The sequence below is a fragment of the Mauremys reevesii genome, linkage group 8, assembly GCF_016161935.1.
Source record: "Mauremys reevesii isolate NIE-2019 linkage group 8, ASM1616193v1, whole genome shotgun sequence".
In the NCBI taxonomy this organism is placed as follows: Eukaryota; Metazoa; Chordata; order Testudines; family Geoemydidae; genus Mauremys; species Mauremys reevesii.
In genome coordinates, this window is record NC_052630.1 from 105,634,848 (window position 1) to 105,652,792 (window position 17,945).

General features: G+C 46.4%; 1 protein-coding gene across 4 annotated transcripts in view; it reads left to right on the forward strand.

Moving 5' to 3' along the window:
• Positions 1-17,945, forward strand: part of ZSWIM5 (zinc finger SWIM-type containing 5) — a 155,806-nt gene that overhangs the window by 48,199 nt on the left and 89,662 nt on the right. The window contains exon 1 of one of the 4 annotated variants that reach the window (XM_039483749.1): positions 12,021-12,211. The exons of the other annotated variants lie outside the window; for them this stretch is intronic. Within the exon in view, the coding sequence (XP_039339683.1) occupies positions 12,091-12,211 (121 nt within the window). The 5' untranslated portion in view covers positions 12,021-12,090. Of the gene's footprint in view, positions 1-12,020; positions 12,212-17,945 lie in introns of those variants that run through there. 4 annotated transcript variants of the gene reach the window in all.

Genomic DNA, 17,945 nt, shown 5'->3' on the forward strand with positions numbered 1-17,945 from the left:
AGTCTGTGTCCGATCCACACGCTCCTCTGCGGCGGTCAGCTTTCCCCCATCTCCTAGTTTAAAAACTGCTCTACAACCTTTTTAATGTTTAGTGCCAGCAGTCTGGTTCCACTTTGGTTTAGGTGGAGCCCATCTCTCCTGTATAGGCTCCTCCCATCCCAGAAGTTTCCCCAGTTCCTAATGAACGTGAACCCCTCCTCTCTACACCATCGTCTCATTCACATATTGAGACTCTGAAGCTCTGCCTGCCTACCTGGCCCTGCGCATGGAACTGGGAGCATTTCTGAAAATGCCACCATAGAGGTCCTGGATTTCAGTCTCTTCCCTAGCAGCCTAAATTTGGCTTCCAGGACATCTCTCCTACCCTTCCCTATGTCATTGGTACCTACATGTACCACGACCACCGGCTCCTCCCCAGCACTACACATAAGTCTGTCTAGATGCCTCGAGAGATCCGCAACCTTCGCACCAGGCAGGCAAGTCACCATACGGTTCTCCCGGTCATCACAAACCCAGCTATCTATGTTTCTAATAATCGAATCTCCCATTACTAACACCTGCCTTTTCCTAGAGTAGACATTCCTCCTGTCAGACCCAACGCTGAGATTAAGATTTTTAAAAGCCAAGCTGGTGTGAGTTGCAGCTCTGGGACTGAAAGCCTCTTGCTGTCTTTCACCGTCTACACGTGGAGTTTTTAAGAGGGGCGGCTATTTTAGTTATCCGTCTGGGATTTAAACTCTTGAGTTGCAGGCTCTGATGAGCTAATTTCTTGAACCAATAGAGGCCACTTTACCCTGGCTGTTTTGTGTGGGAGGAGGTAGCATTTCTCCTGCTGGCTGACTTCAGTGGGACAGGTGTTGGATCAGGGTATTCCTTATGTCCGCACGCTTCACCAGGGCAAAGTGGTGGTAATCGGGCTGGGTGCGTCCACTCCTAAAGTTAGTGACGGTTCACCACCCACTAAAGAAAGTGTTACCTTCTTTACTGCTCAGATCCTTATTGTGAAGAAGAGAGGCCTGTTTGATGTCTGTAGGGTGTCTGAAAATGTACAAACAACCAGACCCTTTCAGGAAAGTTTCATTTCTTTTTTCTCCCTCTGATTCCGATCTTTGTGTAGGGACACCAAAGTGTACTCTGGCTCAGTCGTTCAGACATGGGATCAGAGAGGTCTGTCCTCCGAGGGTATGTCATGTCCACACCGCAAGCGGAAGTATGATTGTAGCACAGGTAGGCATAGTCATGCCAGCTTTAATCAGCTTTAATCGGGGAACGGTAATAGTGTAGATGTGGCCGTACAGGCTTCAGTGTGGGCTAGCAAGGAGAGTACATACCCAGGCCCCTCTGTGGGCCACCGCATCTGTGCTATTGTTGTTACCTGGACTAGCTAGCTTCACTTGCCGTCTAGACCTACCCTAAAAGGAGTTATTAGCCCTCAAAGAGAGAAGCTCATTGAACCACAGCAGTCCATGGACAAGAACAGTCCAAAAACTTCAGCAGATATGTACAGGATGGGCATCCGATCCAGCGTCTGTGCCAAGAAAAAGGAAAAATCGGTCTATAGGATTTTTCTTCGTATGTTTTGGCTACTTTCCAAAGGATTGATAGACGTGTGTTTAAATAGGAGGAGAATTTTCCATACCTGTCAATTTCTTCTCGGACAAAAGTTTCATTAGTGGGTGCCTAACCTGAGCATGTGAGTAAGAGGGCAAATGTGACATGAGCATAAACCTTTCAGGGAGACGCATGCTGATGTCCGTTTGGTTCATTTCAGTGGGCTGCACAGTGTCCCTTTTGTTTGATTTCTCTTTTGAGGTTCTCCTGCAACCTCAGCTGCTGTCGTCTGGAGAAGAGAGCCACAAGGAAAGAGAATGAAGAGAGCAAGAGAGGACACCAAGAGAGGCCAACTTGTTCTCCAGGGGCTACAGATTTTGGTTGCCCCTCTTGAGACCCTGGACAGGAGCCTGATTTTAAGAGTTGGGGGTGCACAGTCCCCTTTTGAAGTGTCTCCGTTGGGCGCGTGAAATCACAAGTCACCTTTGAAAATCTTGGCCCTTGTATTTAGCCCGTGTGTGAGTTATACACAATATTGTGGTGTTTGAGGGGACTGAGATGGGCAAAGAAAGCTTTAAGGAGCTATCTCCATTGAGCCTGGTTTCCATACTCCCCAAGATTGCTTTGGGATAGTTTGAAATGTATCCAACGTTAACAGAATTTGAAGGATATGATCTGTGCTCTTGTGGGCGTCAGGATCCATTAGGGGATGTTCCGAATGTCCAGGCTCTCCAGGAAGCTGGAACCACTGAGGTGAACCAATAGGCTTTCTTGGTGTGCAGAAGAGCAACTGAGTCTCTGGTTTATGATGACAGGTTTCAGGATAGCAGCCGTGTTAGTCTGTATCCGCAAAAAGAACAGGAGGACTTGTGGCACCTTAGAGACTAACACATTTATTTGAGCCCACGAAAGCTTATGCTCAAATAAATGTGTTAGTCTCTAAGGTGCCACACGTACTCCTCATTCTTTTTTCTGGTTTATAAGGCACCATTCCCGTTCGTTCCCATTGCATTGAACTGCCAATGGACAAGTATGGGCCACCACTTCTGTAGAAGAACCTCTGGCCAGTTAACACACTTTGATTTGTCCCCACCAGCCTTATCTTATCCAACACTCTGTGCTCTTCGAAATAAAAAAGGATTTGCTCCCCCAATATGCAGTGGTGTTTGTCGTTTTAAAAAATGGCTCTTCCCCCCAGTCTCCTTGCACTGCGACACTGATATGTGCTGTTGTTGGGGCGTGTGTGTGTGTCTGTGTCTTTTTAAAAAAAAATAAATCTAAAAGACTTACCCCATTAAAGGTATAACTTAGTAAATCAGCTGCAATTACAGCTGTGCTGTGTGAATGAAAGCCTGGAAAAAAATCTTGCTCAGTGTTAAATAGTTCTTCTTTGAACCCTCTGCACAACGGAGAAAGTGACGGGGTGTTGCTGGAAATGCCTGATCTCTTGGTATTTGTATTTGCCAGCGCCCCGTTGTGCTAGGCGCTGTACAGACACAGCACAAAAAGACAGTCCCTGCCCCGAAGAACTGGCAGTCGAAATATAGGACAAGAAACAACAGATGGAGACAGGTGCAAGGAAACAATGAGACAATATCAGCCAGCACAAGCGGCTGTGATCTCAGCACACTTGCAGGCCTCACCGTTGCATTTCAGCTTCCTTGCATTTCTTGCAGTTCGGCTGCTCCTCAGCCCTCCCCCAGACCTCATCCAGACAGCTTGGGCCATGGAGCTCTGCTGCCACAGGGTGAGCTAACCAATCCAGTCTTTGGGATAGTTTTGGTGACAGCACCACCATTTCCACTGTGGCTTCATGCCACTTGCGGACACTGCATCCCCCGGCTAAATCACAATTCTAAACTGATTTAGTTAAAATTGGCACCACTTTCGCATGAAAACGAGGCCTTACTAAAAGCTCCGGGCACTGTGATCTGTGGAGACATGTACCCGTGTGTGATAGTTTTTGAAGCAAGGTAACACAACCAATGTCTCGGAAGTGGGCAGTAAAAACGCATTTCTTCTCTTACATGTAAATGCTGACTGTGCTTTGCAGTACACAAAATCAGACAGCGCCTGCCCTGATGAGCCTACAGTCTGATAGCCAGACAGTAAGATGGGATGGCAAATCTGGAGGAGAGGATAAATAAAGATTATTGGTTAACTTGCTTAGAATTATTGCTATGGACCTGCTATAGCCAGCACTTCCATAATTAAAGCTAGAAATCCCCCTCCATCCCCCCACTTTTGTAAACTGCTGTCTTTATACTCTTAAACCCTGTCATTTTGCTACGCTACATTCATTGATAGTTAAAAGATTTCTGATCAACAGATGCTCTAGGATCTACTTGCTGGAAGACCTCGGGGCTTGCTTACCTTTGTCGTTCACCTTTAACCCAAAGAGAGCAGTCCACGTCACAGTGGATGAAATTCACCCCAGTGCAGGGGGTCTGAGCAAGGTGGCTTGAAGTTAGCTTCCAGAATCCATGGGTAGGCCCCGATTCTGCAATTGACAGTGCCTGGGTGGGTCGGCTGTGCCTGCAGGGAGCCTCACTGCCGTCACGTGGCGCTCCTCACGTGCGGTCAGTCCCAGGATTGGGAGCTCAAGCCTCTAAATAAACATGGCCTCACTTGTAGAGGTGCTGAGCGCCCACACACCCATTGGAGTCCATGGCAGCTGCAGGCGCTCAGCACCTCTGGAAGTCAGGCCATGTTTCTGTAGTCCCTGAATGTCCGTTCAGGAGCATTGCTTTAAGCACTGGGGATGGAAAAGTTTTGCTTATGTGGTGCATGGGGCCTTGCGTGGATAGGCAGAGCAGGGGTGGAGTTCACTCAAACTTAGATTGACAGGGAAGATGGCGACAGGAAGGCAGGGAAAACGTAGGCTCCCTGACTGTGAGATGCGTTGGTCTGTGAAACAGGCTCCTATGGGAAAGGACTTAAACCCTGATACCTGGGTCATTTAAAAACTATGAGCGGAAAATGATCCAGCAAGGAACAGTCCGGTCCGTGGCCAGTGGACGGACTGACCTACCAGGCTTCTTCCTTCTCAAACCTCTACAAGCCTTCGTTTTCCTGAAACCTACAGTATCCTGAGCCGTTGCTTCGGCGTCAGTTACTCAGAGCAAAAAGGCCACGCAGTTCCCTTCTGCCCAGCTGGCCAACACAGCAATTTTTTAGATGTTAAAACTGATCCAATCTTTTTTTTTTTTTTAATGACTAAAAGGTGAAAGCGTTTGTCAGAGGACAGCAGGCTGCAGTGTGAGCAGGAAAACCTGAGCCCAGCTGTAATTAAACGGGCAGTTAAGAGAGCTTTTTGGAGGGACTGTCAAATTACTTCAGACCCTCAGAAAAAAATTACTCAGTTGCCAGCTTCATTAGTAATTAAATGTCCAATTAGTGTATGTAATGTTTCTGCTTTGCTGAACTCCACAACTGCATTCATAAACAGCCCTAAGGAAGGCCTCTAATCTGTGCCATTGTTCTTCAAGTGGTTTGCACATGCAGAAAAAGAAAAGAAAAATCAGCCAGACATTTATAATATGGAAAGAAAAGGGAGAAGGGGGTGGGAAGAGGAGGAAATCAAATCAACGTCCCTCCCCCCTCCCCAAAAGCTAGGATCTTTGCCAAAACCCATAGCGAACCCCCTCAGGCCCCTCTCAAGCATGCAAATGTAATTTTCTATCCAGACAACACACTCCTTTTTTAAAAAATGAACTCCAAAAAACCCAATCCTTGAATGCACAACAGAAGCAAGAGGGAAATTACAATAAAAGGCGGGGGAGGGAAACACAAGCAGAAGGGGAGACGAGGGAGAATGGAGATGAATATGTAGTGTCCAGAGCTGAAATAGACATAAAAGATAATGAAGGTGAGGGAGATTGTAATCAAACAAAATTATTTGGGGCCTCTTCAGTCATCACTGGTTTTCAGGCTGTCGCTTTGTACAAATTAGAGCAGGGGTAATTTATGAATATTCACTTGAATTTCAATCACCTTCATTAAAGGGAGTCCTGTCAAGGCCCATGTGCCATCGGTCCTTTGTTTCATTAGAACAACAAGGAAGCCGCTTGCGTGCGAACAAGGGCAGCGGCTCTGATGCCCACGCTGCCGCGGCTGGCTACAGGCGGGAGTGGCTGACTCACAAACAAACAAGGCGGACTGAGGAGCTTAGATGCTCAAGCGAGGTTTGGAACAACAAGGGTTGCGCCCCGTCAGTCTCGGCTCTGAGACCTCAGATGGCTGTGGGGTGGGAGACAGCTGGGCTGAGGATCATCAGAATGGGCACTGGCTCTCTAACTCCCCCCAAAAAACCTCCAATCTCTCCTTTGAAGAAAAGTCGGATTGAACCAGAAATAGCTTTAAACCAGTTTGGATGAAATAATTACCACATTTTGCATTTCAGCTCTGGCTGGTGAATAGAATTCCTGTTCCTGCACATGGCTGGCCCCATGCTGTGGGATAGTTCCTCTAATACATAACCAATCAAAGATGTATTCAAGCCCTTTGTGATGAGACCATGGATGATTATAAGTAAAGAGATCCAAGTCTTTACCCACTGCTCTCCCTCGCACATTACCAAGTTTCTGTGAGAGGGCAGACAAAGGCTGGCTTTTCAGACAACGGACCGCGATAGCCTCTCCTGGTTGTCTAGCATTTAACTGCTTCACAATATCGGCCTCTCATTTCCAAGAAAAGCAGACAGCGTATCCTATTGTAGCATGTCAAGTACCGAAACTCTGCCATTCAGCAGCGTCTCTCTGTTTACACTACACATTCTCCCTGCTTGGTTGGTATCGGTGGTGATGCGCGATTGCTTTTCTGCTGGAATGGCAGGGCGAGACCAGAGACAAAACGTTGGTTTTAAATATTTGATTGCATTGTAACCGTAACAAGCGAATTGAGCCGCCCGCCCCAGAACGCCCCTGCATTATCTAAGTGCATGCCTGAAATCAGTATGACTTTGTGTCACGTTCTGTTATAAATGGTGCACTCAGCTGTAAGCTGTCAGCACGTTGCAGATGAGACTCAGTTACTCTATAAAGAATATCTTTGCTTGGGATCCCGGGACTTGAACTCTGGTTCTTTGGCTTCAAAACTGCTGCCCTCTCTTATTTGAGCTGAAGGGGATCTCCTTTAGATGCTAGGTGTGTAGGTTCCATGCTCCCTGTGCACCCAGCCACTAGAGGGCACCATCACTCACTTATATATGCAAAGCCCCAAAGTGCTACATAAGGCTGCATAAATCGTGTGATGGAACTATGGAAGGAGCTTCCCCTTCTGTTTCTCATATCACAAAACTTTGACTTCTGGGAAGAAGAAAAAAAATAGATACAAGGAAATCCATTGGGGGAAATAAAGCTCTTATTTTTATGCATGTTGTTTAGCAACAAAATCTAGTTTACATTTTGTGTGCAGTAAAATGTCTGATGACAAGTATTCTCATCTCCTAACGTAAGTTCTTTCCACTTCCAGATAACACGCAGCCAATAAAGCCAGGCACCCACAGAATAGTTTTATGTGCTCCAATAGAATCCAAATTGTTGTGGCTTCTGCTTAGACCGCAGGATATCCTGCAGGGTGCCCTTGACCATGAAACAAGCAAGAAGAGCAGATTTATATTCCTGGACACTAGCTCGTGTGCTTGCTGTGGGTCAGCTGAGACAGAACAGACTCCTGCTCTGCTGAGCTTTCCAAGCCGAGAGTTCAGTGAAAGAATCTCTGCCTTAGTAGGGAGCTGGGGTGGGTGAACAGATTTTGTCCTGAACAGAAGGAATCAGACTGAAGATGCAGCGTGTGGGGGAAATGCTGCATGGCTATCAGTTGTCACCCTGCCTGTCAGGGCGAAGGAGGAGGAAGCTGTGTCTGTGCTGTCGCAGACCAAGCTGCAGAAAGCAAATTAGCCAATAAGTGGGAGTATAATTTGCCTTTGTTGCCTGTTTCTGCTCGATTTCCCCCAGTGTCTAATAGAGGGCTGCTCCTTCTCCCCCTCTCCAGTAGTTAGACCACGCTGCTTGGTGAGGCCCTTTGAAGTATCTTTGGGCCTGTTCACGTCCACCGGAGGCAAGATTGGCCTAGTGTTTAGAGGAGAGACCAGGGATCAGGTGTGCAGAGTCCGATCCCTCCTCTGTCAGGGGATAGTTCAAGTGGGAAGGGAAGCAGGCCCTGCCTTGTAAATTCCTCTTCGTTATTTTTTGGCCCAAGAGAACGGTTCCCATCTCTCTCCCCAGGTAAATTTCACAGGGCTCAAGGTGTCTGCGTCTCTAAAATGAGAAATCCTGATATTCCCCGGATGGAGTTGAGGTTCTAAACTCCAGTCTCCCTGCAACTCAGGAGTTGAACAAATGCAATTCCCCATTCCCCTTTTATCCTCTGTTCCAAGAAAGGTCTGTAACCGGCTTGATCTGGTCTGACTAAGTGGATACAGTCTTGTATTAAAGAATCTTAAAAGGCTGGGAAGAGTCCCTCTCCTCCTTGGGGGTCCGGGCACGTTCGCTGAGTCACCTGGTCCTTTGGTGCTAGAGACCTGCCAGGCAGCAACCTTTTACCATGTGCCACCCTGTAGATATGGCATTCCTCAGTGGGGCGGCTTGTCTCAGCTGATCTTGCCATCCTTAGGGGTGCCTAGGATTGCTGTTAAGCAGCGCTGGTTAATTGCATTTCTTCACAAGTTCTCCCAGTCTAGAAGTGTTTTGTTTTTGCAAAGGACTCTCCCAGCCTGGAAACCCTAGCTGCTGGTCAGGCTGTATGATCTCTGGGGCTCGCGCCAGTGACGTTTTTGTACAGTGCAAAGCACTGGTGAGCCGATGGTGATCAACGTAGATTGGAAACTCCTTGGGGGCAGGGGATTGTCTTTCATTTTAGGTATGTACAGCACCTAGAACAGGGTGACCCACCTCTTGAGGGCTGAGACTAGCCACCCCTAATTACCAAATGAGTCATGCCTGGGGGATCAGGGAGATCGCCCTACAAAGAGCAGTTGGAGACTGCAATGAGAGGGGAAGCATAGAAAACTGTAGAGAGACAGCAGGGAGTGTGAAGGGCTCCTGCAGGGAAGTTCTTGTCTCAAGGGAGCTGTGAGAAATGAGCCCAGGAGGCTTCTGTGGGAAAACCTGGATGGAGTTTGGGGCCTAGAGGCCAAAGCCAGGCAGCTGAGCTCCAGCTCGGAAGAGCTGGGAGGACGGGCTGTGAGATCAGACTGGGGCAGAGAAAGAGAGAAGCTGAGAGAGAAGACACCAGTGCTAGTTATGGACTGTTGTGTGGTGATGAACCTTGTTTTGGGACCCTCAGGATTGTTTTAACTGTTTCGGTTATTAAACCAGCCCACCTGAAAGCCCATGTTTACTACTTACAGGGCCCCGAAGAAGGGGGGGAAACAGAAGTACGGAGCCGGATAATTGCACCTGAATTGTGGAACAAAGTAGCACAAACTTAATAGTTCTGTTATCAGGGAAATGCCAGCCCATGACCATGAGGAATGGGCTGTTCGAATGGGTGCCAAAAGCTAGACACGTCCATTATGTAACTAGCTCAGGGGAGAAGCAGGAACCTTTTAGCCGCACGCTGGGAGGAGATTTTAGCAGAAATCCAGTTTTCAGGTAGGAGAACGAACCTCTCTTCTGTGTCGTTCTATATCAAACTGCTTTAAATCTCAGCTGCTGCACAGCAATCCCCGCAGCCTGCTCTCTGGGTTGCTTCTTAAATGGAAGAAAGGGCAATAGCATGGACAGAAATGTCCGATCTCTTGCCAAGACAATGGCATAAACTCAACATTATGAAGCCCATGAGTAGAAGTTAGAGATGGAAAAGACCTGGATCATACCTACCCTGTTCCATTGCCAGGACAGGACGGCTGCCTCGAGCTTACACTCTATTGCTTTGTCTCTTCTGGTATTAGATGTCCCAAGGAATGCTACTGCCTTGAGGAGGATATGCCCCAACCTGCTAGACCTCACGTTATCATAGAATCATAGAATATCAGGGTTGGAAGGGACCTCAGGAGGTCATCTAGTCCCACCCCTGCTCTATCTAAAAACCACCCCCACAAATGTATGTAATACTGAGTAGCAGCACAACTACTTGAGTTTGGCCTGTTCTGTACATCAGATGATCACCACAGGCTTATCCATTTTTTTTTAAAATGGATTTTAAATAACTGGGTTTAATGTTTCTGGCAATTCCTTAAATCCTCTCGTTCTGCAGCCAGCTTGCACAAATGTGCCAGTCCTGTGCCACGGCGTGTTAACCAACTTAGTAAATGGCTTGATTTATAGCTGAAATAGCTCAGCCAAGCAGTATAAATCCAGAAAAGAATATAAACTGAATCATGGAAATAATAAACTTCAGATTCACTGAACTTCTAATGTTCCACTAATGGCTAAAAAATCTGTTTCACAGTCGTGGAGTGACATTTGGCTGCAAAGCAGAAACCCAAAGTTGTTTTAACATGCCAGTGATATTTCTGAGTGTTTCTTTATTTGCTGGAATGAGGGAAACTTGATCTTCTTCACTGGGTTTCTGCAGTGACCAGATAAGATTCCAAGTCCTGGCTTTGCCTTTTTCTTTGGTTGATCTCTGGTTAACGTGTGAGGCTTGCAGTTAGAGATTGTACCGCCTGGCTTGTCATTAGGATCAGCTTTGGGTCCCAGACCTTGGTACCAGCATTGACTGAAGAGGTCCTGGTGGGGAGTGTATGCAGCGCAGGAAGATCCTGGTGCTGAGGAGCATCTGGAGCAGTTTCATCAAGATACACGTTTTGAATTTCTATGGAGCTGCTTCAGTCTAATGAACTGTTACAGCCGTGGGTTGTTGTGAGCGATGTGCTGTGTTGGACACAGTGGGTCCGGTTGCTGTGAGGTAGGAAGACCGAGTCAGTCAAATCGAGGTTTACAATTTGAAAACAAACCAGCAAGCATGCTGGTATCTATTTGTGATGAGGAGCTTGAGGTCAGAATTGCTCCAAACAGATATTCACAAAGAGCTTGGCCTTGTGCTTGCTTAACTCACCACTCACTGATTTTAATGAGAGCAGGGTTGGGCCCCAAATTACTTATATTTGTAGCAGAGCCTTTTCTTTCAAAGGTAGTTATTCACCGTGGACCCGATCCTGCACCCCATGCTGAGGGCCTATACGAGTGAGTGCACGTGGGAAATTACACAGAGTCCTGAACGGAAGGATTACTCGTGTGAGTAGGGGTAGGGTCAGGCCCTCTAGGAATTACTTGTGAATCTTTAGAAGCCTACAAGCGTCTCCTCCTTGTTCCTAGCACCTGCGATTGGCTTACCTCCCCATTCGAACGCTTTCTTCGCAGAAGGTAGCAGCACACTGCAGCTGGGGCTAGAATCAGATCTTCTGTGGTGCAGTATGTTCTCTGGGAGACATCCAGCCCTGGCTGATAATCGCTCGACTGTGTTTGTGTCTTGCTAGCTTGGATCAGGTCAGCATTTCACGCAAGCTGTTGCCCTCTCTTCATAGCCAGTTGCTCTTTTCCATTCCCTAAAAACCTGGCTCCATTTTGCCCCTCTCAGGCTCAACCCAGCTAAGCAAATTTGCAGTTTCCCTGGGTTTGAGTGATTGACACTGCGTTTGAACACCAAATTCAAAGCTAATACTTTGCGCAGATGCTGAGATAAGTATCTGTAAATCTTTGCATTTACCTTTATCCTCAATTTTCTTGTGCAATGCCTGCTGTCAGTGTATAATGGTATTTATCCTGCATGTAATCTGATTGGAAAATAAGGCTTTGAAACGGAAAGGAAAATACCCATTTCAGGTGGTGTTAGAAATGTCAGGTTTGGATGCTTAAACAGTTTGGATTTTCTCTAGCATTTGGGATATTTTTGTTTTCAGCACCCTATTGTTAGCGCTAAAGCTGCTTATTTGAGTCCAAACACGTCTTTTTGCCCAGGACATCCATCTTAGATCCCACAGGAGTTAAGTTTGAACCTTGGCTTGTGCAGTGAAGGTCCAGACAAAGAAACTGATCCTGCAGATGGAATGGAATAAAATGCTCTTATTAAATAATAATACGTCGACCTTCTCTCTTGCCCCCCACCAGGGATCTGTTAAGGACTTTGCAAACAGTAAGGCCTTGATCTCACGAGTGCTTGTGTGGTGCACAGCAGGGTGCGTCGGGTTCTTGTGCGCCGATAAAAGGGCGTGAAAGGCGGCTATGTATGGGCCATGGGTAAGGTTAAATGCTGGTGTATCCTCCTCACTGAGGGGTAATAGCTCTCAGTTCCTCGTGCACCTGCTCGCTCACGTGTATGAGGGCAGGGTGTGGGTGGAGAATAGGTGTGCCAGGAGTTGTGAGAGTGTTAGCTGTGTGCTCCCCTGGACAGCCTCGGGATCAGATTCCCCCGAGGTTCCACCTTCCCCCCAAACAGCAGTTGCCTGAGGGTTTTCCCTTTTTCAGTTGGGCCTTGGCAGCCCCAGGAGCTTTGCTGATTGGTTCTCTCTTCCCTTTCCCTTGGGGTTTCTGCCAGGTGTGGGGTCAGGGGGATGCATTTGAGGGCCTGGCTCTCCAGTGAGTGCTGGGGGGAATGGGCTCCTCTGAAAAGGCAGCTTGGCAACGCTGCCCGACCCTGGAGCTTTCTGCCACCTTCTCACCACACAACAGACTTGCCTCTGCTAGAACTTCCTCCGGTGAATACCCCCCACCAGGTGAATACCCCCCGCCCCCACATAATGATTGCTAGTCTGCCCCATTTGAGGGGACGAAATTAGCACAGACCAATCGGCTGAATTCTGCTTACGAAGCAAGTCTCATTAGCATGTGCCTCTGGGAAAATCCAGACTCTGGGGTCCATATTTTTTAGCATAGTAATGTTGTCAGCTGTATTTTTCCCCACTCAGTCTGCATTCAGATCTAAGATGCAGGCTGTGCTGGTGATCCAATTTTAAACGTGGCTGTGATTTAAGTTTGGCATGGATCTGCGGGGTTAGCTTAATTTTGAAAGCTCCCAGTGTGAATAGTTCCTCTCTGAATGCAGCTCGCAAGGGGTGGGGAGATATTGATTTAAAGCTTTAAAGCCGTTTTATGGATTAAACAAAAAAAAAAAAAGTTGGATGCAGGAAATTTATGTCGGCAGAGCCGGGTGTCCTGATGTTAGTCTCTTCCGAAAGGGCCTTTCTGAGCAATGAACAGGAGTGGCAAAGAATCCTCAAGAGTTTTAACTCTTTGATGGCAGTTGGAAGCCAGTTGTGGGACAATCCACATTGCAGTTTCCCACTCATGTAAAAATTTTTAATACGAAGGGCCTGGCCCCTGAGTTAGTGAAGTTAAGTGCATTAGTCTGGTTTCCTGCAGAGATTGTGTAGAGTCGGAGCTGCTCCCCCTGCTCCCGGAGTCTGAACCCTTCCAGTTTAGCCTAATCCAGATTGTCTGCAGGAGGGGAAAGTGCAGGGGGGAGGGCAGGGAGGAAGGTAACAGATTTGTTTTCTGTTGTGTTGTCTGCACCCTGGTGCTTGGAGGTATTAGTGTGACAGCATTAGAGCAGCAGGCTTTAGAGCAATTGGCAGAATAGCAGCTCAGAGGAGGGGAAAAAAAAAGCCCTTGAAATTGGGGACGGTTTTTGTATGAAATATGCTGCATACAATGCAGTGAATTGGAAATGGGGAATTTGTACGGACAGCAGACAGGTCTGGAGGGGTCTCCAACTCCGGCATTTTGCATTTCGGAGGAGATCCCATTAACCACTTGTTTTGGTAAAACTTTAATCAATGCATCTTGGGAATTCAGAGCAGCCAAAGAAGCTCGCTTCCAATTGCCTTGACATTCTGCAGGGCTGGCTGACTCTGAAGCTTCCTGGTTTGTGATGCGTTTCTCTTGTAGGGATTTGTTATGGATTGATTCTGTTCTGAGGCATGAGGTCAGTGTTTGAAACTGTTCTCTCTTAAGCGGCTAATCAATTGTAGCTATTGAGGTGATCAGTGCTATGGAAAGACCTTAGATAGTAACCCAGATGCTTTGCAAAAACACATGTTAATACCATTAATTGGTCAGCTGTTTGCAGCAGGCAGAAAAATTGTATACTCCATTTTATATGTATCTAACTCTTAAAATCATCCTGTAAAAAGTTTATGGAAGGTTATGGAAAATACAGAGTTACTCGGATGGACTGTTTTTAGCCTATGAAAATAACCCCTTGGCTGGCAGCCAGCTTTTGAGTGTTAAGTGTTAGTGACAGTGACTAGGCAGACAGTTTTCAAAAGGGCCTAAATCCAGTTTTTAAAAGATAGGTAGTTAGTAGCCTACGTCTTATTGAAATGCTGCAGAGTAACTTGGATGCTTTTGAAAAGATTCTTGGTTTTTAGGCCCAAGTTTTAACTACTTTACTTTAAAATTATTTGCTGAAGAAAGATATCAAGCAATTATAAACAGCAAGTTAAAAAAGAAACCCAAGAAACGGTGTGGATATAAACATCAGGGTTAGAGAGGAATTTTGTAGGGGGATAAGTAGGGACACTTGATTAAAATTCAGATGGGGAACATGATGACTGAATATCAGGGAAAAAGTGGTGGCTGGAAAATTGTCTAAAGGAAAGTGATTAAAAACCCATTATTTGCAATATTTCAAACTATCATGAAGACCCACCACTGAAATCAATGGGAGTCTTCCATTTACTTTATTGGGAGTTGGTTTGGACTTCTAGTGATCACCATTTAAAAAAAGTCAACATCTGCCAACAGTCGCCACATCATAGTACTGAGAAGCCACAGTTATTTTGTCTTCTGAGTCTAGGGAAAAGCTGTTGTCACTGTTGGCAAATATAGACCTTAGTGGTGACCACTGCATATATTTTACAGCAGCAAGGGTTGTTCGTTTAGGTAAAAAGGATCTGTGTACAAATAATGGGAACGATGCCGATAAAACTTGATTCGATTAGCACAATGTAGTCTCCAGCTGGACTGACTTATGATACCATATGTTTAAATATCTAATTGCCTGACTTTATATACAGGATGAATTTATAGGAAAAAGAGACTCCAAGCCTGTTATTTCAACACCCATGGAATGTGTGAACAGTGCAGGATTTCAGAAACTTTCCTCTTGTTTTGGCTAACTTTTTAAAGTGGAAAATTAGAGACTAATATGGTAGCTGTCAGGTCATTTCATCGCAGAGTATAGAATTTTACATATGCTAGATGTTGTTCTGAATGGCGTCCCTTCTGATGGACTTCTGTCCGATCCTGCTTTGTCCTCTGGCTAAAAGCAGTGTTAATCATGAGGCTGGAATTTCTGACTTAACTGGATAGACATTTTAATGCTTTTCCTGTAATCGATCAGCAGCGTACAAGACACTGCCTCAGTGGTGCTGTTTTATTGACCTCAGCTATGTCACTTGACTGCTTTCCCTGATCCTCAGTTCTTTCCAATTCAGGAATATTCTCCTATGTGCCTCGTTTCCTCCCCTCCCCCCTTGAGTTGATGCCTTGGATGATGTGAAGGTTAACCTTGTCTGAAAAAGAATGAGGCTTTGTATAGACCCTCTGGTTGCTGAAAAGGGATCTTCTCTCTTCTCTGCAATGCTGAACAGTGAGTCAAAGCTGTGGAGACCTTTCTTCTGAATCCATGCTGATAGAACAAAAAAAGCCCTTGCATCAGAACTTGCTATTTATACTTCTAACTTGAGACTCCTTAGCTGCATTATTAATGAAGCGTTTACCAATTAAGATAGATGAGTCTGCTCTTGAGGGTGTTTGTTAAGGTAAGATACCTTATTAGCATAGCTGATGGATCGAGTGCCAGGTGCTGATTTAAACCTCCTGAACTCTCTTGGGTAGAAATCTGAGGAAATGAGAAGGAAAAAGTTGCACTGTTTCCTGGCTTTGACCCATAATGGAGGCAGGAGAAGTACTATGGTATCCCTTCCCCGGATTCAGCCCTTAGATACCGACCTCTCGAAATACCTGAAGTAGAGAAAATTCATCCGTTTAGATCAGAAATTCCAATAGGTTGAATGATGCAGTTGTGATTAATACCACTTGGATGTGAAAGGTGGAAAGACGCTGGCTTCAGTCGTCTTGCAAAGCTGGCAGTTTTGAAGGAGAGGAATTAGTTTCAGACATTGATCAATAGATTATATATAGGCCACAAAAAATGGATGCTTACTTACATGATAGCGTTTCACTGGTGAACTAAATGAAGTGTGCAGGCGAAATGATGCGGAAGTGTTGTAGCTCGCATAAGAAAGCAGTTTTCCGCGCTATGGAGATCAGAGGACAGCAAGTTTATCTCTAGGCATGCTGTAGTTTAGAAGTTTCTGTTTTGGGAGGTTGTACTCTGCTTCCTTATTTAAGATAGCAATTAATAACACGATCAAATACCAGCTGGGTAAGGTAGATTTTTAACAGTCCATATGTGAAGAATATCTTTAAAATGTCTCACTTGAGATTCTGGAGGAACATACGTATTTACAGAATATGTGCTGATATTTTGTTGCTAAATATAGTTGTGGATGTAAGTTATCTGGAAAATGTAATTTCCTTCGAAATTATCTTGTCATTCGCTTCCAATTTTGGTATCTGTACTGGGGAAGGTTGATTTGAAATGAGTGATCTGTTACTGCCTCTTTGAGGTAGACTGACGTCTGGAAGCAGTTTGCTCAAGGGTTTTAAAATATTACATGCGGGACTGTAGCACCACCTATTATTAAGGTTGCATGACACTCCTGGTGTAAGACCTTGTTTTTAATTGTTTTATAACTTGGCCAAACTTTAACCATTTGGGCTGAAATTCACCAGGCTGGGTGTCTGCTTCCTGCTGATTTTTTGAAAATGTCACACAAAATGGTTCAGCCATTTCCAATAATAATAATTAAAAAAATCTGGTCTCCTTTTATTTTGAACAGCCCTAGCATCCTCAGGCTTTGGAGCAGAAATCTGACATTTGGCCTTTGTGTCTGGGATGTGCCTTTTGCCATCCCTGTAAAATTTTGCTCAGATTCGGCCAAGGGATAAGCCTTTGGAAAATCGCAGTTCACACATGCTCAGTAGAGACTTCTTTGATTTCAGCAGCTAAATCGCCAAAGATTCCATCCTCTCTGAGCATGCTCGAGCCTCCCTCGGCTCCTGCTGGTGACCAGCCTGTGCGTGTGCCATCCCCACAGAGCGGCTGCGCATGCTGCAGCCCAGAGCAGCAGGGCCAAAGTTCAACTTTCCTTGTAAGGGCCGTTCCAGCTGCTCCAGGCCAGGGTGGGGCCTGGGACTGACCTGAAGACCAAGGAAATCTGTCTCACCTGTGCACCCAGGCAGCCTGGAGGAGGATGCCATCTGATTTGATGGCGAGGGGACAAAGGAGGGGAGGGGAAGGAGTAGATTGAGATAAGGAGGGAAATAGGAGAGAATTTGGGACTGGATAGGCAAGGAGACTGGGAATCAGGAGTGGCGGGGGTGGGGGGAAGGCGTTGTGCCAGGAGCCTGGGATTGGGAGCCGGGAGGGTTGAGGAGGCAGGTGTCCTGTGGAAAAATCGTATGTGAGCGTGTCATTAAAGACACTATCAGAGGCATATGCCTGCGGGGGCTGAGTCAGGGCTGCACAGGTCAACTTAATTACGGCATTTCCTAACTTTGGCGTACTTGACTTTACAACCTTTAATGCTCCCTGAACGTAGTGTCTTTGTGTATAATTATTTCTGTAACACTGTCGGCGTGCGCAGCATTTTGTAGATTGGCAGTAAGTTAATGGGACATACAAATATAGCCGCAAATGTGCATGTTGTTAAACCGGGCATTTCTAACGACCACAACCACTTTGAAAAATTGTTGGAATATTTCTTTAAAGTTTCAGTGCAAACAGTCGGTTTTTTAAACAAACATTCCCCTGCCTTGCTTGCAACCTGAACATGGGGGTGGATGACTACAGTGGCACCAGAGAAGACAGGAGAACCGGCTGCTCTGTGGGGAGGAGACTGGCTGCTGGCCACTTTGGGTCCCCCATCCAGGTCCCCCATCCATTTAGGTGAAGAACCGGTATGTTGTACTGGCTCACAGACACCGCTACCAAGAGGTGGAGGCATAGGGTGCTAGTGGTCAGGGACTTCCTTCTGAGGGGGGACGGAGGCATCTGTTTGCTGACGTGCTGTGGTGTCCCGGGAGATGTGCTGCCTGCCTGTAGCCCGAGTCATGGAAAGATTGCCGAGGCTCATCCACATGGGCACTAATGATACTGGCAGGTGTGACCCGGAGCAGAGCAGCTCTGGGAGCACGGGGGAAGGGGTCTGGAGCACAGGTTGTTTCTTGTCTGTCCTCCCAGCTGAGGGTAAGAGCCCAGGTAGGGACACATGCATCCTGGAGATGAATACGTGGCTGCACACATGGTGTCGATGGGAGGGGCATCTTCCTGCACTGACTCGCTAATCTAGGGAGGAGGGCTTTAAACTAGGTTCAGTGGGG